The 23,644-nt window shown below is 44.5% G+C and overlaps 2 protein-coding genes across 2 annotated transcripts in view; both read right to left on the bottom strand.

Annotated features, from left to right (window-relative positions):
• Positions 1 to 11,443: 11,443 nt before the first annotated feature.
• TALDO1 (transaldolase 1) lies at positions 11,444 to 19,271 on the bottom strand. Its single transcript, XM_013198399.3, has 8 exons — positions 19,066 to 19,271; positions 15,909 to 16,032; positions 15,321 to 15,428; positions 14,559 to 14,690; positions 13,938 to 14,113; positions 13,574 to 13,771; positions 12,442 to 12,587; positions 11,444 to 11,804 (listed from the first exon to the last, which is right to left on the bottom strand). The coding sequence occupies exons 1-8, from the start codon at positions 19,160 to 19,162 to the stop codon at positions 11,772 to 11,774; spliced, it is 1,014 nt and encodes a 337-aa protein (XP_013053853.2). The 5' UTR covers positions 19,163 to 19,271; the 3' UTR covers positions 11,444 to 11,771.
• A 1,922-nt stretch (positions 19,272 to 21,193) lies between these two features.
• The window catches only part of EPS8L2 (EPS8 signaling adaptor L2), a 63,533-nt gene continuing 61,082 nt past the window's right edge, over positions 21,194 to 23,644 (bottom strand). The window contains exon 21 of the mRNA XM_013198373.3: positions 21,194 to 23,566. Within this exon, the coding sequence (XP_013053827.1) occupies positions 23,495 to 23,566 (72 nt within the window). The 3' untranslated portion in view covers positions 21,194 to 23,494. The remainder of the gene's footprint in view (positions 23,567 to 23,644) is intronic.

Genomic DNA, 23,644 nt, shown 5'->3' with positions numbered 1-23,644 from the left:
AAATCTGAGCAGCAGGGCCTGCCGTGGCCCTTGACAGCCCTCACCCTGACGGTGCAGCGGCCACACAGCACACACAAGCCTGGTGGGGTCACCTGCAGGCCCTGCTGCTCAGTTTTGATTTCAGAAGAAATGCAGGTCTTCTGATCCCAAAGGAGCAGTCCTCCACTGCCTTTTCCACCGGGAAGAAAAGCACAAAGTTGTTCTCTTTGCTCTGTGGAGCTTCCTCAGCAGCTACTGGCCGTGTTTGGAGGCAGGACGCTGAGCTAAATGGACCTGCAGTCAGACCATTCCGGCTTTTCTTAAGGAGTTGGACTCGATGATCCTTATGGGTCCCTTCCAACTCGGGATATTCTTTGAGTGTTAGAGATGTATATCTGTTAGACTATTTTGAAGCCTGTTGTTCATAACTAATAATGTTAATAACATGTAGTTTTCTATTTCAGCTACTTTAGTAAATAAACTTCCCAGGATCCTGTAGCTGGCCTAGTAAAGGGCTGATTTTTTCCCCCACAGCCTTGGCAGTATTTCCTTATATAAAAGCAGGCTTCTGTGATTTTTTACTTTTATGCACGGCTTTTCTCCTCTTGCTTGTAGGCCTGAGATTGTCAATTGATGTGACATGCAAACCGAATGTACTTGGGGATGCATTTGCCTGCTAGATTGAACTGCAGAGGAACAGAGGAGTGTTAGCCTCCCTCTGTTCTGCTCCTGAGGCATTGTATGGGTGAATCTCCTGCATCTAAGGCCTGGCTGTCTGCATCAATACTTTCCTTGGGAAATCCTCAGCTATCAGTTCCATGGGGTATGTCCCTTCTGAGCCCATCCCACCGTATGTTAGAGCACAGCTTTCCTGGACCAGAAGGAAGACAGAGCTGAAGCACTGGCCTGGCCTCTAGGTGTCAGCTGGGAAATCATGAAAGTTTGCAGACCCTGCCTCGCAGAGAGAAGCTTTCATGGTAACAGATGATTTTACCTGCTAATGAAGGCACGCAATACTGATAAAGCAAGTTCATGAGCTGTGTGTAATTAATTTTATGAAAAATATACAGAGAATGAAAGGAGAAACAAAAGTAAAAAGAATACTTCTGGTTTGTTTGTTTGTTTTTTTTTGAGACTATCATTAGTGTTACCTAAGGAAAAACTGTCAGGAGGAAAAACCTACTCAGTGTACCTCAGTTTCAAGATGAATTTGGGTATCCCTGGGGGAGCCTCTGCATGTACGTTGGTCTAAGCAGAGAGAGTTGTGCAGCCAAATCTCTGTTCTACCATTTTCTACTATAAAAGTAGCCAAATCCATATAAAAATATTGGATAGGATAATATTGTAAGGTAAAAATCATACTGTAAGGCTCCTCAGAGCTCAATAGTTTCTTCTTGCATTTTGCCCTTTAAGTTGCTGCTTCAGCTGGCTTGTACCTCCAGAGCTTCCTGATCCTTTTACTTCCACATGGCTAAAGTGAAGCTAAATTGTGCTGAGCATGAAAAGTCTTTTTTTTTTTTATCCAAGAAGATGCAAAATCACTGAAATTAAATTTTATATTTTCTTTTTATACTAACAAATATTTTTAGAGGCTGCAGAAAAAGCTGGGAGACAAAATGTTATATTTGATCCCAAACAAAAGGAATTTTGGCTTTTTAATTCCATTTAACCTGCTTATAGTAAGCCCCAGATTTGTTTTCTCATGGTTTTTATTGTTTTATGTGATTTTTTCAATTCTGTGAGCAAATCAGAAATCATTCACTTGCCAGCTGTATTCTGTGCTCCCGAGCTAAAATGTCTGCACAGTCTGTTAAACAAAATTTCCTTTTTACTGGGGTCTTCTTTTTTTATTTTTTTTTGGATTATATTTCTACCATTTATTTCCCTGCCTAAGAACTACAGTGAAAATAAAAGCTTAAAATGCCCATTTAGATCCCTTGCTTAGGTACTTGCCTGAGCAAAGCCTGCTGCTGTTGGAGGCTCTGTAACTTTAACAAATGCTTTTCTCTTGCAGCGATGATCCAGGACTCAGGATCTCTATGCACAGACACTTGCAGTATCCCACTGCGTGAGCCAGACCCGCATGTATAGGGAGTTACAGCACTGTTTCCTCTCAGAGTTCGGGAATGAAGGACAGAAGGTACAGCTTTGTCCAGGCTGGCATGCCATCAGACTTGTGGGGCGTATTTGCATTCTCCCTGCAGTCGCAGGAGGTGTCCATAAATGCAGATGTGGATTTGCCCAAGGATAACCTCTGCACCATCACTGCATTATTGGCGTGGTTGCTTGTCTTGTCCCTCCTCGAGACAAGCCCAGCCCAGAGAAATGCCTATTTGTTTGAAGCATGGGGTCTCTCTCCCTGACCATCTCCCAGGGAAAACTACAACCTTACGTGTATGTGGGGTTTGTGGTGCTCTGTCACTTGGACTAAAAGCACTTGGAGGAGGGCACAGTGCAAAATTTTGTCAGGCAGAAGGCTGATCTCAGCCCTTTGTGCTGACTCTTCTGGTGTGGGGCTGGGGAAGCCCAGGTGAAGTCCATCATCTGGGGAACACTGGTAATTGGGCTCAGGTGTAGAGCGGGTTTTTAAGGGAGCCTTCTTCACTGCCCTAAGAGTTTGCAGAGGCTTTAGGGAAGTTTTGGTTTATGTGTTTGGGAAGTGTAACTGGTTCTGTGTGAGTTTAATAAAGTTTAATAATTTTTAATTTGAGTTTTAAAGTATGCATATTGGTTCTTTGGGATTTGTCCCCTATTTTTTGTCCATGCTGGCTGTGTCTGGAGGGTGAGTTTCAGCATTTCTAGGCTTGCTGTTATGACTGATAGCTAAAAGCTTTTCTGAGAGACGTCAAGCATCTCCTACCTTCAGTTTCTTAATCTAATGAGGTTATAGAGACCTGGGCAGTTGCTAGAAGGAGTTTGTAAACTGGGTTCAGACGTGACCATGGGAGAGATGAATGAAACCTGAAAAAGATTGTGAGGGCAAGGGTGCTCTGTGTGCACATTTTTCCTGCCTTCTCTTCCCCTGCTACTGCAATTACTGTCTTTTGAGCAATTGTAAGTGCCTGAATACTGATGCTGGCCCTGGGCAGCTCTTCTGTAGCTGCATAAGGTTCCAGGTCCTGTGGCTCTGCTGGTAGTGTGAGGGCGCAGGGCGCTTGCCTTGCCCAGGAGGTAGAAGGGGTATTTCTTGCAGAAAGTGGAGCAAAGCTCCTCCTCAAGCACATAGTGACACCTTGCAGTGTCCCCATCATGGCCCCAGGCATTCAAGTTGTATGCGGGAGGGCAGTTCTGGAGAACTTTGGGGGGAAAAAGCAGTTAGAGTAGGGCAACATGTGCTCCTTTCCCTCTGCAGTTTGCAATTTTTATAAATCCTTTCTTTCCTGAACTCATACTTACGGTTTTTGTGCGTCTTGAGGTGAGATTAGCCTATAGACTAAACAAAGCTGGAAGAAGGATGTGAAGATCTTGAACTGCTTTAGGGTGGAGGGTTGAATATATGTTTTTGGTCTTAAAATAATCGTTTGTGGTCTTCCAGTTACGGCTTGATGTGAGTTAAGTGCAAGGGGGGTGGCAAGCTATTAATTATCTGTGGGGTTTTTTTTGTTTTGTTTTGTTTTTTTCCCCCTTCCCCTCCTAAGAGCTGTGTTACTTTGGTTGGGAAATGAGGAGTGGGTGTTTCCACAATTAAGTTATTGAGAAACTTAACAAAACTCCAGAAACAGGTGAAAGGGGCTATTGTGAAACAATCTGAGCTACCTACAGAAAGTGCTGCACTTCTGTTTTGTGCTTTATCTTCCTGCTTTGCATGGGCTACTGCTCTAGACGTTTCAGACCCTGTCTTTTAAACTCAGGTTGAACCAGGCTGAGGGACTTATCCAGGTTTTTTGCAAAATGTGTTTTACCTCCAGGCTGTGAAGTCACGTACAAGGCCCACTGGGCTAGTGGATAACTTTACAAAAGCTGTTTCCTTGGGTTCTGCCCCGTGCTTTTATGTGAAGGCAAACAGAGTCTCATCTGTGACTGAGCTTGGAGATGTCTGATCTTGCTGCTTCTGGATGTGTGTTAATGGGGTCCTATGACCTGAGCTGCATTTTAAAGGGTTATAATATTTTTTTTTTTCCTTGAGTAACACTCTCAGGTGTGTGTGTGGGGAAATTACTGTTACTGTTCTTCTCTTTACTCTGAGGGTGATGAGATGGGAGCTCGGAGAAGCTGTGGATGCCCCATCCCTGGAAGTGCTCAAGGCCAGGTTGGATGGGGCTTTGAGTAACCTGGTGTGGTGGGAGGTGACCCTGCCACAGACGGTCTAGTAGTTAGACTAGATGATCCTTAAAGGTCACTTACGTCCCAAAAGATGCTATGATTCATGATTACTACTGTTAAGACATCATTTGTGGTTTGGAACTGGAAGCAAGCCAAACTCAGCTGCTTGATCTTATTATGAATGTTTCCAGTCCTGATCTGGTGTTCTTGCTGCAGCTCAGAGGAGCAGGCAGTTGTTCTGGGTTTCAGCAGAAATTGCCCACCCTGTTGTTGAGGGGCAGCAGGGAACCAACCTACAGCTTTACATGTATTGCAGAGATCTGTAAATGTTTCTTTCCTTATTGCGTGGCTAAAGTAAATTCATGTTTTTTAAAGGAATAGGAAGAAATGTTTCCTTATGACAAATGGGAAGCAGGGAAGGAGATAATAGATGATTCCCCCCCACCTCCCATACCTCACTCTGCCTAGGAAATGGTTTGAAGCTGGGAAATAATTTGGTTCAGTGCTCTGCCAAAGAGTACTGGACACAGATGTGATCTGAACTGGGAGGAGGAGTGGGGAAGAAAGTGAGTGTTGGTGTAGTTAGGAGCAGATTTCTAGCAACTGGTGTAAAGGTAAAGCCCTTCCCGTTCCCTCAGTAAATCTTCAAAAAGTAATCAATTCTATTTCTAACTTCCCTGTAGCTTGAGAAGCAGTCCTGGCAGAGAGCAGAAGCCCTCTGCAGGAGCTGAGAGCCCAGCAGCTTGCAGTTTTACTGCTGAGTGCAATGCAGCATCTTGTCCCTAGCTCATTGCTGCCCTAAAACTGCTTCCTTGCTCAGAGCTGGTGTGCTGGGGATTTGAGTGTCCGTGATAGTGGCTTGAACCAACCCGCTGCCAGGAAATGCCTGGGACTGTATACTAGTGATTAGCGCTCAATTTGATTTCAGTCCTGAGAGAGGAAATCTGTTTATGGGAGGAATGTTCTGTCTGCCTTGATGAGGTGCCTTCTGGAATCAATTATCTGGAGTCTGCTGCTGATGTTGCCTTATTATCTGATTGCTTTCAATAATGACTGTCAGCGAGAGCTGGCAGCTCTGGTGCTCCTTGCCTACACCAAGAAGTGCACAGAAGCATGTGTTAGTGCACCAGTACCCACCTGCCGTGGTTTCACCACTATGCCTGCAATACCTGCTGGGCTGAGCAGCTGGAACAGGGAGGTGAGCTGTTTTTTTTTTTTTTTCTCCTGTTTCAGATGATGCAGGGTCATTCAGCTTTCCTTTTAGCCCTGCTTCATAATTTTATTCAGGGAAATGTCCGTGGTTGACTTTAAGCCTCAACTCGACATCCTCTGTTTTTTTTTTTTCTTTCCGTAAAAGCTCTGCTCTGGCATTTCTTGAAGTCATTAATGCCAATGACTTAAACCATATTTCAAATCTCTCGTGTGAAACATCAACACATGAGGCAGAACATCTACGAAAAGCAGCTAAAGTATAAACTGGTTAAAGAAATAGCCAACAAAACATCCATCAGGATCACTACGTGTGCCTTTAGACAGACACTGTGAGGCCAAGCCTGCCTGAGAACCCCTGCACTTCACGTGCCCTGTCACTGCTGTCCTCCACGGAATTATTTGTGGAGATTCCTTTAGGAGAGCAGCACAATATTAATATTTTTTGGGTTGCTGTCACTGTTGTTTCTCATTTCCTTGGGTCTTCCAGCAGTTGAAACCTCGGAGGACCTGGGATCCTGTAGGTTTATCAAAGAACAGCACGTCCCGTGGCTTCCTCAGAGGCAGAACTTTGCTGTGCTGTGAGCATATCTCATGTATCAGTCCCTTATATGTTCGGGAGAGCTGGTATGGGGGAAGTGTAAGCTCAGCTCAATGCATTTCATGGCTCTAGGTGTGGGCAGCTGAGGCACTGATGACTGTGTCTCTGCATGACCCCAGGTAAGGGACTGGTAGACCCAGAGCCACTGGAAGATCTCCCCCAGTAGCGAGGAAATCTGAGTTCCATTGCCACATAAAGTACAGAGGCAATGAGGGGTTTTGCTGGATTGTCGTAGCCCTGTCTCGGTGATGAACTTTATCCCACTTATATCAATTTGCTTGGCTCCTGGTGGATAGGCTGCAGGTCATGTTCCAGTGGTGCCTGAGGCCTGCTGTGTGTGTGTGGTGGAACCTTGGCTCTTGTTCTTCCCCCCATCAGGGATGCTGCCTGCCATCATCCTTCTGTTTTTTATTTATGTTTTGGCATAGATCTTGATTTATATATGTATTTTTTTTAATTGTAGAATCTTTCAGGGACAGGATAGACCCATGTACCCTATGTGTTTTATTGGCTTATGGTACGTGAATGTGCAGGAAGAAATCTTAAGGAAAGGCACATTTTACAGTTGATCCTGATGTAGAGAGCAGTAAGCAGCTCCGAGTGGGTAAGTCTCATCCCAAAGGATGCTCAGCCACCTGATCCACAAGCTTGTCAGAAGTTTGATTGGCTTCTAAAAGGCACTTGAGCTGAAGACTGCATTTAACAACAAGTTAACAAATGCAATAAGTGTGATCTCCTGCTGTTGCTAAGGCCCATTTTTTATTTGCTGTGAGTCCTGGTCTGAGGGTCTGGGATCACTTGAAAAATTTAATGATGCTTTCTGTCTCATGTCTAAGAGCTGTAGGACAGGGTAATAACCAGTGATCCCATGTGCTGTCTGACTGCCTGTGGTCTCAGTTTGAAGGGCTGACAGCTTAAATAGTCTAATAAAGGTTTGGAAAGCCAGCGCTCCTGCTGTCTTAGAGACAAAGAAATGGGACAAGGAGGTAGCCAGCTCTTCCTGTCAAGTCACTCAGGGAAGCTATGGCAGAGCCAGGAATTTCATCCAAATCTCCCAATTATCTGAGCTGCTAAATCAGACACCCCTTCCAAGGGAATTTTGGAGCTGGAGGGAGACTTCTGCCGAGGCTGGTGTAGTAGAGCAGTGACTAAGATGTTGTTCTCTGCTTTGAGGCTCCCATTTAAGCTGCTTCAGGGCTACCCCAGAAGCAACAGAGGCAAAAGCAGTCTTGCTTCAAATCAAAGCTTGGGCAACAGCACTGAAAGCTGTGCCTTACCTCAGGTGGGAAACCTTCCAAATCTAAGTAGAAGAGCTTGGGGAGTGGTTACTTTTCCCATAGCATAGAACTGTTGCACTGGTTTCTGTTTCTGCCACTGGGAACCTGGAAGTGCAGTTCACAGCCCTGCAAATCCCATCTTCGGTAGTGGAATAGTGAGAAGCAATCCCTCAGTAATATAAAAATACCTGACAATGGCATGAGAAGAATTAATGTGATGCTCCCTATCAGCAGGAACACTGTCCACTTCTGGGAATCTTTATCTCTCTGGAGAGGTGAAATCTGCTCTTGGTGATGCAGCTGAGAGATGTATTCACAATTACTCGCTGGCAGAGGGCAGGGAAAGCAGCACGCCGGTGTAGAGGTTGTACCAGCACAGCAGCATGGAGCCTTCCAGGTGGTGTGTTGGTCCTAATTCTGACTGTGCTGCTTTCCATGGCGTAGTTTGGAAATGTGATGTACAGCCTGCACACCCATGGAGAGGCTTTTGCCTTTCAGAGACCTTGCCGATGTTGGTGAGCAATCTGTAGGGTGCTGTGATGAGCCACTGGAAAGGTTCCTCTCTGCTTTCCCAGCTTTTTCCCTGTGTAAGCATCCGCTCTCCCCTGAGCTGTCTCCTGGCTGCTTGTAGCAGCGTGCGAACACCAGGCTGCTGGAGAACATCTGGAACCTGCTGTGAAAGCTGAGATGACATGCAAGTCCTGTGTGGTTTATGTTTTTGCACACTTCTTGCTGATGGTCCAGCCTTGTGGAAACACAGCTATGTCTGATGGGTCTGGAGCATCTGTTAGCTCACTGAGCCTGAGCATTAGGATTTGTTAGCTGCTGACCAAACCAAAGCTTACTGGGCAAAATGGCAGGGCTTTACTGGGACCAGTGGATCTGTTCATCCAATGCTGGAGCAGATCCTCACCTAGCGAGTCTCACTGCCTATAATGCACTTCAAGCTTCTGCTTTTCTGGAGTAAGTAAGCCTCAGCATCTCAATGTGTTGCAGTGCAGGAAGTCTCAGAGCAACTTAAACCAGAAACAGGCACAGCTCTGCTGAATGTGCTTTGTCCAGCTCTGCTTTTTAGCTCGTGACTGCTAGCGTTTGTGTTTCATTATGTAATATTTGAGGTGGTGTACGAGCTATTTTCTCACAGTTAGGCTGATGCTGATGGCTTTTTGCCTCATTTAGGATGGAGGGACAATAAACAGCCCTGAAATACAGGTCAGGAACATCCAGCTGGTACTCATAGCTCCCCAGCCAGATGATGAATCAACTGAGCCTTCTTGGGGGCTGCTGGAGTTTGTTTATGGCATACCCATGCTTGTGGACGTGCTGCTTTGTGCTGCCATCCAAGGGAGAGGCTTTTAACTGGCATAAGGGAGGTGGTTTAGGGTGCAGATGTCAGGAGGGCAGTTACAGGCTGGCTGAAAACAAAGGCTTCTTAGGAGAAAGATCCATCCATGGTCGTAACAGGAACTGGCTGAAGTGGGGCTCAAAGTCTCAGCAACTCAGCAAGCCCCCAAGTTCTGCATGCCTGAATTCCCCCCCGACATGGTGCAAAGCTGGTTGCTCACAGAGATGTGTAAAAGATAAGGGATCAGCAGAAAGACTCCTGTTGATACCAATGCACAGTTCAGACAGGTCCTTCCGTGCTGCATCTGGAATGAAGCTGGTACAAGGCCTGACCAGCCAGGCTGGGCTATCCTGGGGAGCTCAGCTCCATGCAGCACTGTGCAGTGTAATTATGCCTGAACACTTCCACCTGTAAGAACGCAGTAGTGGCCTAAAATACCTGCTAATTCTTTTGCTAAGAAGTCAGGCGTCAAGACATGCTTGCCTTTATGTAAGCTGTGGATGACTGAATATCATCCTGCTACATAAGTGAGGTAATAGCCTGTAGAGAGGTTATCACCTGGCAGTGAGCCTGAGGAAGAAAGACCTTTGCTTTTCAGGGAGATCAGTGGCAACTGCACAGACTTCTCTATACAGCAGTTCGTATTTGCCTCTTGTACAGCTCCAGGTCTTCTTGCTCTTCGGAACGTGGGATACTCAAGCTCTTCATGTGTAATGTTGCATGTAGTGTTCACAGTTTGATAGACTACGTAGGCTTGTTGCTGTGGGGAACGTTTTTTTTTTGGCTGAGGATCCCCATCCTACCCTGCAATCTTATCTGACAAGATTATTGTAATAGCAGTTTTTAGAAAACACGTTTAATTCCCTGCATATGAGTTGTGTTACCTTTCAGGTGTCATCTCCGGTTGTTCTGGTCTGCCATGGTTTCGCTGGTCTATAATGTCTACAGTTGTCAATCTCACAACAGTGGTGTGCAACTTTATTCAAACTATCCCAGGGAATTTGTGACTGGATGAAAGCCTCATCCAGTGTGAGGAAGTCACGACTTAACACTTTTATGTATTAAGTCTGTTTATGGCTGGAAGTAAATTTGCTTGTTCTGGAAGTTGTGGTCTGCTAAAAAGCTAGGGATCTCTTCTCATCTCATGCTCTGGGACAGAAATCACTTTGAGAGAGATCCGAACAGCCTACAGGCTTGGACAGTGGCATCTCTGCAGTCCTTTAAGTTCAGTTTCAAGATTCAGCCACTCAGTTTTTAAAGATTACAGGGCTCTAAATCACTGTACTGGCACTTTATGACTTGTAGCAGTAGGTTGGACAGCTGCATGGCACAGCGTAGGGAGGTGTGGGCAGGGTATAAAGCCTTTAATGCTAGCTTGACCTTTGAAAGGAGGGAAAGAGGCCACCTCCCTCTGCACAGCTTGCTTTCTACCATGGCCTGCTTCTCACAGTTGCCTGCTGCTGTTGAGAGCAAAGGGGGCTGGAACCATCCTGTGAGGCAGCTTCATCTCCCCTTGACAGACTGGCACTTTTCCCAGTCCTGTGCAGGGCAGATCCAGGACAAAGCTGGGAAGATGTAGCACTTTGTAGACATGTCTGGCACAATTCTACATCTGGTTTGCAAGCGTACAGCTATCTGTCACTTTAGTTGAAACAACAGTTTCCAGTTTGTTATAGCAATGTTCTGACAATACTGCTGAAGTGTCAGACTGATCTTACTGATCTGTTGCTTCCTTGGCTTGGTTTTCTTGTGTTATTCAAGCAGGATATTGCTTGTGTATTAACTATTATAGCCTTAGTGTTGTTGGTTTTTGTTTGTTGTTTTTTTTTTAAAGGCTAAGTTCAGGCCACTTCATAAGGAAATAGTTAAACATGTCTACATACAGACAGGAAACTCTTGTCTACGCTTGATGGAACTGGACCTATACAAATCAATAAGATATTTAATTAGTCTTTACAAAATACGCCATGAAATGTAAACAGATGCATCCCTACTTAATAGAGAGCCCTGTAATTGGGAAGTGCTGCATTTAGGATTAGGTCATTCCTCAGAGGAAGACTGACACACAGCTTTCATTCTTTTACAAAGGAGGAAGCTTAAAGCCAAAAAGGAACAGAGGGAGTAATACAGAGGGTGTGTTTTTGGTGGCTTGTGTCTTTTTAAGTGTGATAGGGTTGGCAGCAGTTCCCTAAGTGTCATAAAGAGATAAACTAACTTGCTCTAAAGATGATATACAAATCTGTAACACTTGACTGAAACAAAGCTGTAACAAACAATCCTGAGTTACATCCACATGTTCATTTTGTCAGTTCAGATTAAACAGTTAAAGTTATTTATTAACTGCTTGGAAGACTTAGCTATCTAGTTTTGAAAAACTGTAACCTCCAATAATATCACAAGTTGTAGCTTATGCTGGTGTTGTAATAGCAGTGCCATTTTCGGCTTCAATCAATTGCACTTGTGCTCTTACCTTGCTCTGGGCTCTTAGGCAAGTGTTTGACAAAATCCCTAAAAATTGCTTATGATGCTGTTTCTCTCTCCCCTGACAAAAAAAAAAAACAACTTTAAAAGCTTCACCATTTTTGCCAATCAGTAAATTGCTGCTGCCACCTTAGTTGCAGAGAGAAGACAAATGACTGGAGCCATTGTTCTAGTGTACATGTGTCAGATAAGAGTACTTCTGGGTATGTATCATAGAGAGCTTTTGGAAATTTGTTTTTTTTAAAGTCACGGTAAGACAGCATGAAAGAAAACTGCTTTCTTAATGTGTTAAGTATAAATTTACAATTAGGAATTTAATACAAACAGCAATATCAGTATTCTAGTAGAAATTGAACTATCATGTCAACTGAATCACCTGATTCCCCTGCAGCAGTGAACACATTACAAGGAAAGTATGTGTTAATTGGCATGTATTGACAAAAGTGCCACAAAAAAATTGAAGTTATTTGTCCCTTTGCAAATTGATAAAAAAGCATAATACAGAAATCTATGCATACACAGCATAAGACTTTTACAGGTAAGACATTTGTACATCCATTTAACCTCTGGTGATCCACTCATTCAGTCTTGACAAGTCAGGAGAATTCTGACTTCTCTATTTTCCATTTTCAGCACTGAACATTCGCTCCTAGAAAGAGAAGTGAACAAATAAGTGGCAGTTTGGGAACTGCACTGTGCTTTAGTAATGCAAGTTAAGTCACTGTTAAGTAGTTGTCAGTCAACAAGGGCCTAGATGACATAATTGGTGTATTTCTACCCCCCAAAGCACAAAACTCAGTTAATCCCATCTAAAAGACTTATCCTACACTGACAGAAAACTTTCATATGTCTTAGTTATATCTGTGCTTGGTGCCTCCTACAAGGAGTACAAGCATGTACTATTTCTAACTCACTCTCTGAAGATTATTATTGATGTTAACTGTCAGCAGTGATACAAGTCTAGAATCAGACTTTTCACTTAGCCAGTAGTGTTATTTTGATTAGCTGCTACTCTAAACACTGCCTTAGGCCTAAAAAACAGGTGTGTCTACATACACCTGGCATGAATATAAACTTCACTGCATCTCAAAAATAAAAAGTTCATTCCATGGAGGTGTCCAGTCTGCTAGCTGCCTGTCCTACATAACATGTACCGCCTGTACAAAACTTGATCAGGCTTGCTGACACATTCCTAGTCCTCTGCCATACCACAAGCAATTGAGGGTTAGCTGCCGTACTTGAAGGAACATGAGAGGTGGAAAGAGGCAGCATGACATAGCACCTACCTTTAACATTGTCTCCAACTTTATTGCATCTGCAGCAAATTTTCTGATCCCATCAGATAGTTTTTCCACAGCCATTTGGTCTTCATTATGGTGCCAGCGGAATGCCTTCTCATCCAGGTGGATCTTCTCAAGATCACATGCCTGAGCTGCACAAGGGAAATTCAAAAAGAAACAAAATTGTATCATCAGATCGATATCAAAAGCCACCGGTATCTCTAAACTGTGGCCATCAACAACTGGAAAGTTTTGAACACTACTTTCAGTGTGACTTGCTGCAAGACTGAAAGTGTTCCTACACTGTGTTCTGAAAAAAAGTTATACAGAAATCAGTCTCCCTTAAAACACAATGTTCATAGGTATGCCATTATCTTGTATCTGCTTCTGAATGGTACAGTACTTTCAGGCCTATTATCAAGAATTATGCAATGGTCCTACTGCAGCAAGATATTCTAAGCAAATATGCTGAACAATTAAGTCTTTGATTATTTGGCAAGCACCTAACAAAAGCTCAATTGATAACGTGCCTACGAGCTAGCTAGCACCCTGTAAGCAGCAACCCATGACAACAATTCTGTAAATCTCATCATCTGAGTTGAGAACTAACATTTTAGTAAGGCAATGGAAAAGCAAGAGCAGTGCAACAGGAACATACGCTCAGAACTACTGTGGCATTATATCACTAGAACAAATTATTCTTGCATATTACTTCATTTCTAAAGTTTCTGGAGGAAAAAAAAATCTTTTGGCAGGCCTAGAGCTAACAATATCCTGATGCAATATCAGCATAATGATTAAACTGTTTGGCATCTTTGCTAACAATCAGTAAAAAATCATCCCAAATATATGAAGTATAAAGTTCGTTCTTCTTTCCCTGTCCTCTTGGGGGAAGGTGCTCAAAACCCATCTTAATTCCAGTTAGCGTACTCAGAGGGACCCAAGACCCTAAGGAAGTAACTATGTATAAGCAGTGGTAGTAGTACAGCTGTAATGTAACCCCTTCAGAGAGGGGTCAACATTCAGTCTTAAAACAGAATGGAAGCAGGCACTGTAGAGCTGAGGGGAAACAAATGCTCTTAATGCTCAAGAAGAAAGGGAGACAAAGCAAACCTGTATTACGTAGAAGTAGACTTACCATCTTTAACACTGAGCGTGGGAGTTAGCTTGACATGCTCTTTGCTGAGCTCTGCCAAAAGCTTGGGTGAAATAGTGAGATAGTCACAGCCTGTAAGCGCTTTTATTTCTCCTGTATTTCGAAATGAAGCACCCATTACAATAGTTTTGTAGCCAAACTTTTTGTAGTAGTTATAGATCTTAGTGACACTCTTCACTCCTAAAGAAGAAAAATTGGCAGTTTTCAGAATAATTCATTTGAAGCACAGATGGTTATTTAGAACATGCTGAAAACCATTGGTTTCACAAGGGGATTTTTAGAAGTAAATTGCAGTTCAAATGAGTAGACATTGGGGAAAAAAAATATTTTTTTTAAAAAAGCTTACCTGGATCCTCTGAAGGTTCATAGGTTTTCTTATCTCCATTTGCAACATACCAATCCAGGATGCGTCCTACAAATGGGGAAATCAGAGTAACCCCAGCTTCAGCACAGGCAACTGCCTGGGCAAAGGAGAACAGCAAGGTCATGTTGCAGTGAATCCCATACTCTGCTTCCAGAACCCTGCAGACATAGGCAGGCTTAAATGGCATTTTCCTCACCTAATGAACTTACATTCTAGCAATGTCAGTAGGTTAAACTACTGATTTCTTGGCTTTAATTAGAGATGTGGCACAGTTTATAAGCTTTAAAGTGTAAAGGTAGCAAATCAAATGTTTTGCACTGCTAGTGATCTATTTAATATTGTTCCCTGAACCAAATGCAGATGACTTAACACAACATTTCAGGAAACTGTTTACAAATGGTCCAGCCCTTGTATGAACAAACTTTTCCTAATTCAGCAGAAAGCTTCAGTATAGCACCACGCTTGCTAGCTGTAGCCCTGGCAACAAGTTTCCTGGTGCAGTGCTTTCAAAACAATGCTTTATTTTATGTGTAGAACGTGTTTAAGTGTCCAAACAGCCAGAAACATACTATGAATCAGTGTACCAGCTACAGAAGTACTTACTTGCCAGCCTGGATTCCTTCCCATGTTGAAGAGAGCTTTATGAGAATCCGATCTTTACCAATTCCTGCTTCCTTATAAAGGTCAATAAGACGCCGGGCCCTCTGAATCATTCCTTCCTTATCAAAGGACAACCTTTGGAACAAGAGCAGGACTTCTTAAGTTTTATTAAAAAAAACTCTCCAAAAGAAACAACATTCTAGTAGCAGGTTTTTCTTCTCAGAGATACTTCCGTGACTGTCAAGTAGCAGTGACGCAGCGCTGCTACTGTTTAATTCGGAGAATCCGGAGCTCAACATAACTTTCTCAGAGAAAGTTATATTTTCCTCAAGTTTTTCCATAATGAATGTAGAAGCTGAGCCTTAGAAGAGACTTGACAAGGAGCACATGGACAGACAAATCCTACACAAGTCACTAAATAAATTGTTAAAGCAGATCTCTTGGAAAATTGAGGACTACCACACAGAAGAGAATGAGCAAAGTTCTAGGTATACTAGAAGCATGATGTTTCCCTTGCCTAAGGACCAGAAGGAGGACAACAAAGAGATCTCCACGTTACTTGTTCTTATGAAGTTTTGTGACCAAGTTATAACAAAGTCCTGATCAAGCAAATGAACTGCAATTCATTGTCTAAATATTAACAACACAAGCTCCTGGTAGTCTTGTAACAGTGAACTGTCCAGTCAAGAACATATTTCTTCAGCTCACATCATCTCCTTTTGTAGGCACAAATATACAGGGTAACCCAGAGGTAAGAGAGCCAACCTTGCATCTACTTCTGTGGACACACGTCCAGGTATCCTCTTCAATATTTCAGCTCCAAATAATACAAAAAGTTTGTCACAAGCATTTTGTATTTGCTCATCTTCTGACCTAAAAAACATGAAGAACAAAATCTTTTTTTTTTTTTGGGGGGGGGGGGGGGGGGGGGGGGGGGGTAGCATGTTCAAGATTTGCCATTGATTTCAAGATCAAATTTCACAGTCCGTTTAACGTTAAATTCCTGCATTCAAATAAACACTTCTGCTCTGCTCCGTGTTTGTTCTGCCCTCTGTGTACCACTGATAATATTAGCCTTCAGACACTATTTCCTATTATGCTGTCAACTCAGGAATGTTTTCTGGAACAGTCCTAGAAGGCTATATGAGAACTGATAAATGGAGATGCATTTCTGAAACTTGTAACAAGCAGCTTTTCTTTAGGGTTGAGGCTTTCTGGTACAGGAGATAAACCTACAAGCACGCAGGGGGAAAAGCCCTAGTATGTTGCTAGTAGTACTAAACACTATTTGCATAAATGAAGTATCTTAAATATAGACCTACGGGGGGAGGGGAACGACAACATTTTTCTTACCCGCCAAGTTTTTTTCCGTATGCAACCGCATCATCCACAAGTTTCTGGTAAGCTGGCATCTGAGCCGCAGCTAGTATCAGAGATGGGTTCGTGGTGGCATCTAGGGGCTTATACTCGTCAATTGCTAGGAAAACAAAAAGAGCTCATTTAAAATATTAAATTAAAAGGATTTTGCTCAGATATGTAAAGACAGAAACACTTATGGCCATAGGGTAGTTGCATTCATGACAGAGCAGACTAGTGTATGGTGATGTTCAAATATCACTGCTTGAATGTTGGCTTGCATCAGAAGTACCGCTACAAGGCTAACAGCACTACAGCAATATACAACAGAGCAAAGCTTACTCACTACTTTAGGCAAAAGAAATAAATTTGTAGAAATGACAGATGAAGAGAAGTGATACAAGACCTTCACGTCATATTCACCATCATAGCTGAGTTCCAGGAATTAGAGGGGAAAGTAAAGACAAAGGATTCTCTTCGCTTCTAGGGTTAGGCATTTGGGGTTTTGTTTGTCTACAACTGTTACAACCAGAGAAAAAGAAAAATTCATCTGTCAAAAAAAACTGTTGGTGTCTTTTAGCGTTTTAAAACCTCCAGTAGTTGCAGATGGCTTTTTGGTGTCAGGTCTTATAAGTTCCTTGTACTGCCAGGCTGCCTTTCGTATATAAGACATTTGAATGTTTGGCTTATCCTAATCCCTGGACTACACCTATTTCAGGTGGCAGCAGTTGTTTACCAAAGTAGGCTGTGACTGTGCATTGTCAGGCCCTAATCAGAGCTGAGCTGCCCAGCATGCCGGGTCTGACTCAGCAAACGGGTCAGTGCCTCTGCAGGCTCTTTGGTGACTGCTGCTTACAAGCTCTGGAGAGTTAACCAGAGTTAACACAGCTGAATGTCCAGAATAACAAAATATTATCAGCTCCTTTTTCTCTGCATTTCTGCATGGGGATGAAAACACAAGTTAATAGAATATGACAGTTTTTGTAGAGATAGAAGAAAAATGTTATGTTTGTTTTTCATAACTTCCCCACAGGCAACGATTGTGATCATGAAACAATTTCATGCCATATAAACACATCTTTCAAAAAACACTTTAATTCACAGGGATGCTGCTCAGAATAAAGTGGTACATTTATAAAACTGTATTCTGAAGCAGACACAATTTTAGAAAAGTATATTTTTGACTGCTTATTACATCTCTACAGTATTGCAGCACTTAAAATAATCTTATGGGTTTCTGGCAAGATGCATAAAGTAATCTCATTAAGTCTGTCACCCATCCTAAACAAGACAATTAAGCATGTCAGGCAAGAAACTGCAATTTTCCCCTGTAGAGGGCTAGGTAGGTATTCCAGGGGATGTCGAGGAGATACTGGTAATGATATGGTTATTCAGTGTTTTCCAGATGCCTGTTCAATGCGAGGGTAATGTGGCTGATGGAAATGTTTCAAAAAAAAAAAAAAGTGGTCTTGTGGGAAGCTCTTAGCCTGTATTTCAGCTGCCTGCTACAAGCTTTTGCAAGGGGGCACCTGTGACTGGTGTGCCACCTTTTCTCACTGTGAGCACAAAGAAAACTGTGCAAGAGTAAGCATAGGCTGGTCTGGCTTGCTTAAAACTGCAAAGTTATTGCAGCTACTACTGAAGCCAACCACCACTTGGTGCAGATAAAAGTGAAGTGGGCAGTTTGTCTCTTGCTTTGGGAACCGTTCAAACTAGCCTCTTTTCTTACGCAGCACCATACAGACACATTTATGTAAAAATCCTGGCAATTATGTTAGCAACAACTGCACCTTAATTAGTAGCAGTGTTTAAGCTGAACAGGGAGGGAGCCAGATGTCACCCGTAGCCTTGTTTGCACAGTAAGAAAGATCCATAGGTGACAACACGCAGTCAGAGATCAACTGCAAAAGCATTTCAAGGAGCACATTTAAACTTTCCAGCAGGCAGCTCTCAGCCTCCTTACTGCCACCAACACAAACACCCCCCTGCCGTCACGAGGATTCTTCGTTATGCTTTTCTGAAGCCAGGGTAGCCAGTGCAATGCCTTAAATTCATGTAATTTCACCGCACGCTGGTTTTTAACTAGGTTTGTTGCTACTCCAAGGCAGGTAAACCTGACGAGGCTCAAGCTGTCACTTACTGTTCCTGACTGCCTTAATTTCACCTTGACAGAGGCGCGTGAGTGCCCTGCGCCTTTCAGGTGCTGCAGTTGTCTGTGGTGTCAGTCAGAAAGGAAAGTAAATTTCTCCGTAACGTTTCACTTAACTGGACACTTGAAATCAGGCAATCCCAAGCATTTAACAGACAGACGTGGCCGAGAGCCAGTGCATATATACAGGCACACAGTCATCTTTGGGGCACGGATCTCACCTCTGAACACCTCTGTGCGTTCCTAGCCTTAACTTTATTAACATAAGGCGGTGGATGGTGAATGTCCGGGGCAGTGCCTGCAGGATCAGGCGGGTAGGAGGCAGATGGCTGCGTTATGAGGGGCGGCAGGGCAGGATTCACCACACGACGCCTGTGAGACCCACAGAGGTTCAGGGAGGGGGCTCGGCCGGGATGTGCTGGGAGGGTCAGCGGGGACAGCCGGGGGCTTTGTGGCCCAGCCCCACCGCTTCCCAGGAAGCGCCAGCGCCTTCTCGTCAGATAAAGAACGCCAAAAAACCACCCTCTTGCATTATTTTATTGCTTCACAGCTGCTTTGCTTCCGTCTTCTGAAGAAAGGGGGGGGAAAAAAAAACAAAAAACACCACGACCCAACCGCACACAGCGGCTATCGGAGCGAGCTCCCCCAGCCTGTTAATTACCAGCGAGCCCCCCGCAGACCGCCTGTTAATTACTAATAAGCCTGCTCCGGCGGACACCCCGCAGAGCGGCTCAAGGCGGATTTCCAAGGGGCTGGACCCGGCGGCAGCGCCGTGCCCCTGCGGCCCCCCGGCGCCGGGAGCCGGGGTCTCGAACCCGCGACCCTGGGGGCAGCAGGGCAGCGCACCTGGCGGGGGGGCGGCGCGCTCCCAGCCCCCCCCATCTCGCCGCGGTGGTTCGCTCCCCCTCCGCCCCTCGCCCCCTCGGCCGGACGCGTCCATTCTCCGCCGCGGGGGAGGGTGTAAGAGCCGCCGCCCGCCCCGCCGCTTTTCCCCTCCACCCTCACCGTTGAAATCCCCGGTGTCGGCCACCACCGTGGTGTGGTGCTTGAGCTGGTCCAGCGCCGACTCCATCTTCTGCCGCTTCACGGGGGACACCGACATTTTCCGCGGGGCGGGGGGGGGCTGGCGCCGGCCTTTAAGGGAGCTGCGTGCCCGGAGGGGAGCCGGCCTGCGCGCGCACCCGCCGCTCGTGCCCGACACCCGCGGCCTCGGCTCCCGGGGAGAGGTGGGGCCGCCCGCCCGGCCCTCCGCCAATCCCGTCTCGTGGGAGGGAGAGGTGAGCCAATCAGAAGCGCGGTGACAAGACGGACGGCGGCCAGCAAGAGGGAGAGAAGGGCGAGGGGAGGGAGGAAGCTTCTGATTGGCTGCTTTCGCCGCTCGGGAGGGCGGGAGCTCGCCACCTTGGCGACGGGGGATGCGGCTCCCCTGAGGGCAGCGCGGGGACGGGCAGGGGGGGTGAGCCGCCGTGTGGACGTCCTGGGTCCCTCCCTTGTCACAGAATCACAGAATCATCTAGGTTGGGAGAGACCTCCGAGATCACCGAGTCCAACCTCTGGTCTAACACTAACAAGTCCTCCACTAAACCATATCGCTAAGCTCTACATCTAAACGTCTTTTAAAGACCTCCAGGGATGGTGACTCAACCACTTCCCTGGGCAGCCCATTCCAATGCCTCACAACCCTCTCAGTAAAGAAGTTCTTCCTAATATCCAACCTAAACTTCCCCTGGTGTGAAGTTCTCTGTGTTCAGCTTTGGGCCCCTCACTGCAAGGACACTGAGGCCCTGGACTGTGTCCAGAGAAAGGCTACGAAGCTGGTGAAGGGCCTGGGACACAAGTCCTGTGAGGAGCGGCTGAGAGAACTGGGGGTGTTTAGTCTGGAGGAGAGGAGGCTGAGGGGATACCTTATTGCTCTCTACAGCTACCTGAAACAAAGGTGTGGGGAGCTGGGGGTCGGCCTCTTCTCACAGATATCTAGTGATAGGACTAGAGGGAATGGCCTCAAGTTGCGCCAGGGGAGGTTCAGGTTGGAAATGAGGAGACATTTCTTCTCAGAAAGAGCAGTCAGGCACTGGGAGGGGTTCCCAGGGAAGTGGTGGAGTCACTTTCCCGGGGGGTGTTCAAGGAAAGGTTGGACATGGCGCTTAGGGACATGGTTTAGTGGGTGACATTGGTAGTAGGGTGATGGTTGGCCCAGATGATCTTGGAGGTCTTTTACAATCTTAGTGATTTATGATTCTCCTCAGGCACCTACGGCTCTTGATGTGCCTCAGCTCCGTTCAAGCTCCGGAGAAGGTGATCCTCTGCACCAGCCATTTAAAAGCCCTGTTAGCACAGTTGCGCTTCAGAGATAGGGAATGGGTCTTGGCCGCAGATGTTGCAGAAGCTGCCACTTGGCCTTCAGACATAGGCAATTTGGATCGTGGTGTTCCCTTCGTTTTGTCTTGCATTGTTTCAGTTGTGGAAGCTGTGACAGTAATTTCCCTTTCTGATGTACAGGCACATGCTTTTCTAGAAACCTCTCACACTTTGTCCAACCCAGAGAGAGGACAATGGAAAGAAGCATTAGTTTTAAGTCTGCTTTGAATTCTATGACTGTAGGAAACATATTCTCATTGTCTCCAGGGTCCTTGCCAACACTTGCAAACCTTGAATGTCTCTGCTGCATATCCCTTTCCTTCTCTTTGTTCCTGGCCCTCCATTAGCTGTCATGGACCACAGTTGGGCATTTTTATCTTGTCAGTGCAAAATGTGGTCTTGGACAGTACCTGTTTGTGTGAGTACTGTTATTCTCTCTCAGTTGCTTGTTCCAGAGGTAACAGATTTTTTTTACTCAGCATGCCAAGAAAGGGGATGTTTTGGATTCAGCTGGTAACTTTCCCAACATTTGATTGTTATCGTATGTGGAATTTTACCTAGCACTATTTTTAGACCTGAATGATTATCAAGGCCATAACATCCTTTCTTTGAATGGCAGTCCCCAAGAAATGAAAGGAAACATGCTGTTTCAGATATTCCGCTGTGTATCTGAGCAGACTCACAGCAGCAGGTCATTATTAAAAGCCAACCCTTAACAACAGTTATAAGTCCTGTTGCTTTCTTTTATATCCAAAAGAAAGAGACAGAGATGAAGTTATAAGTATAACTTAACTATTTTAATAAATCTTATATAGTGCATGGTTATATCATTTTATCCTTCGTTCAATTACATTAATGTACAGTGCATTATAGCATTATCTGCAGGCGGTACAAATATAACAGATGCACAGCTCAGTCGTAAGGAAATTTTTAAAAGTGACCTGCTATAAGGTTTACTGACACTCTTATTTTACGAAATGCTCCCCTGGCTCTTAGTTTCACGGAACTGTTGTGTACAATTCTATTAAAATCCCAAGTAACTATAATTCCATGTGATTCTATGTTTAACCTCATAGACAAAAACAAGAAAGGTATCATATTCCCAAGCTCACCATTTGTTTTTATTTTCATTTTAGAAACGATTCAGCTTCCTGTGCTTGTAACACCAATAGTTTGCCAGTATTCACACCTGCTTCCCATCTCCACCCAAATCCGGTGCCAGGGCTTCTCAGGAGAATTGTCCTCATCATCTCTCCCTGACCAGGTGAGTGCCCTTTGCAAATTCCAGCCACTGTGGCAAGCCAGAGGCATTGTGACTGAAAACATAATCCTCCTCTTCAAGCTCTCTGCCTGCACCCTAATTCTGCTGGTGCTAACAATTAGCTATTTAAATATTAAGGAAAATATATCATCAATTGGAAACACTGTTGGAATAACTAAGCCAAAATTGAGAGATGCATCAGTATGCTCAGATTTAGACCCCTGTTTCCCTGCTGCTGCTTTGCATCTGCACAGCCTTGTTTCATTGAATGTGCAAGCGCAGGCCCAAATTATACAAAGACTTAGGTATGTGCCTAGCCTTTTGAGGGGTTCTCTGTGAAGGTGGGGACCTTTCACAGCACCTAAAGGAAAGCACGTGTGTAAGGTGTATAAGTCTTTGTGGGGTCTGGGCCTGAATCCCCATTCAGCCAAAGTAAACACGTGAATGAGAGAAAGGCGAAATCTTCCCAGTCTGTGAGCACTTCCTGTAGATGTGTTTGCTTTAGTGTATTCTTACCAAGTTTGTAAGTAAAACGTAGACCTAAGTACTGCGTGCCAAACATGCTGTGGACAGGAAATCTATTATATGCTTGCTTGAGTCTTTAACACTTTGACTAAAATATTGATGCACAATCACTTGATTATATCTCTACAGACAGGAATATTTTTCCTCATCCCTATTTATAGATTGTAAGAGTAAGGGGATATTTCACTAGAAAGGTATATACATATGCACATAACATTATTAAGAAAAACAGGAATTGAAGAACAGCAGCATCTACTAAATCAGATAACTTTTTTGCATTTTTTTTCCTTGTGGCTATTTATATTATATTAAAACAGCCATTCCAATTGTGTTTTGTTTTCTTATTTAGGAAGCATCTCAGATTATTCTTTGCAATGAAAATGTGAAGGTGAGGCTGAGTGGTGAACACTCAGAAAATGGCTTTGGGTGTGGCTAGGTGGGGAGCAAGTGGTGGGGGCTTTTCTTCTTATCTGAGGCCTGGCTTTGGCAATTCTGCAGCTTTTGGATACAGGCTCCATGCCAAGGTGAAGGGCTGCGCAGCTGTCCTGAGCCCCAGCCTCTGCGTAAGTGGGGATGATCAGGCTGAGCTCACCTATTTGCAGATTAAAATCACTTCAGTTGTCACTCAGATCCTGCTCTTTATTACGCAATGAAAGCTTATTTCCACTGTTCAAAGGCAGCACTAACTGGTACGTGTATTTAAAGCAGCCCAGTCTTATGTAATGTGTGTTGCAATTCCAGAGGGCATAGGGGGACAGGAAGGGCACTGAACTGCCACTGAGCCTTTACTAGTGAGCTGCAGGGGATATCTGCCACCAAGAAGGAAACAAAAGGTAGGGAAAAGACATATTTCCATAGCCCAGACTCTAAACGTTCAGGCTGGCTTGTTCTGTGCGGCGTGCCATGCCCTCCATCCCCGAGCCGTGCCGGCGAGGAGACCAGAAGCATGTACAGCCCTATGTTAAAAGCTCTGTGGGGTCCAGCCATTGTCCTACATTCAGACCCGTGTCAGTTCTGATCCACTCTGATCACATGCACATACAATTTCAGTATAAAATATATAGATATATATATAAAAAAAAAACTTCATGCAATATTAAAACACCTTTCCCGATGGGACATGGTCTTAACATCTGTTCTTATCAACAGTGTTCAAGGAATTGTCACTTTGATGGCAATTACACTGCTAAGTGTGGAGCACTGCTCTCTCTCGTCTGGACTGGGGATCATTGCTTTTGTTCCCTTTTTCTGCACTACTATGACTAATAGCTGAAAAAAAGCAGATAGATTTTAATTAGCAGAATCAATCCTCTCCTGGCGACGCTTCATAATTTCTTGGAGCTCTGTCTCCCCTCTGTTTTTCTAGAATGGAAACAAAACAGCAAGTTTGAATTTCGACTTCAAGCTGTGGTTAAATTATAATATTTAACTAATTCCATA

This window comes from Anser cygnoides, chromosome 5, assembly GCF_040182565.1.
Source record: "Anser cygnoides isolate HZ-2024a breed goose chromosome 5, Taihu_goose_T2T_genome, whole genome shotgun sequence".
Lineage (NCBI taxonomy): Eukaryota > Metazoa > Chordata > Aves > Anseriformes > Anatidae > Anser > Anser cygnoides.
Note: the sequence above shows the minus strand (reverse complement) of the source record. Positions and strands in the feature narration are given on the sequence as shown.

What these genes read in the sequence shown, in the direction of transcription:
- TALDO1 (XM_013198399.3), bottom strand. Translation starts at nt 19,162, where the DNA reads ATGTCGGTGTCCCCCGTGAAGCGGCAGAAGATGGAGTCGGCGCTGGAC. An exon ending in CGACACCGGGGATTTCAACG is followed by an intron (nt 16,033 to 19,065) that starts GTGAGGGTGGAG and finishes TTGTTTTCCTAG; the next exon opens with CAATTGACGAGTATAAGCCC. An exon ending in AGTTGGAGACAATGTTAAAG is followed by an intron (nt 11,805 to 12,441) that starts GTAGGTGCTATG and finishes TTCTCTTTCTAG; the next exon opens with GAGCGAATGTTCAGTGCTGA.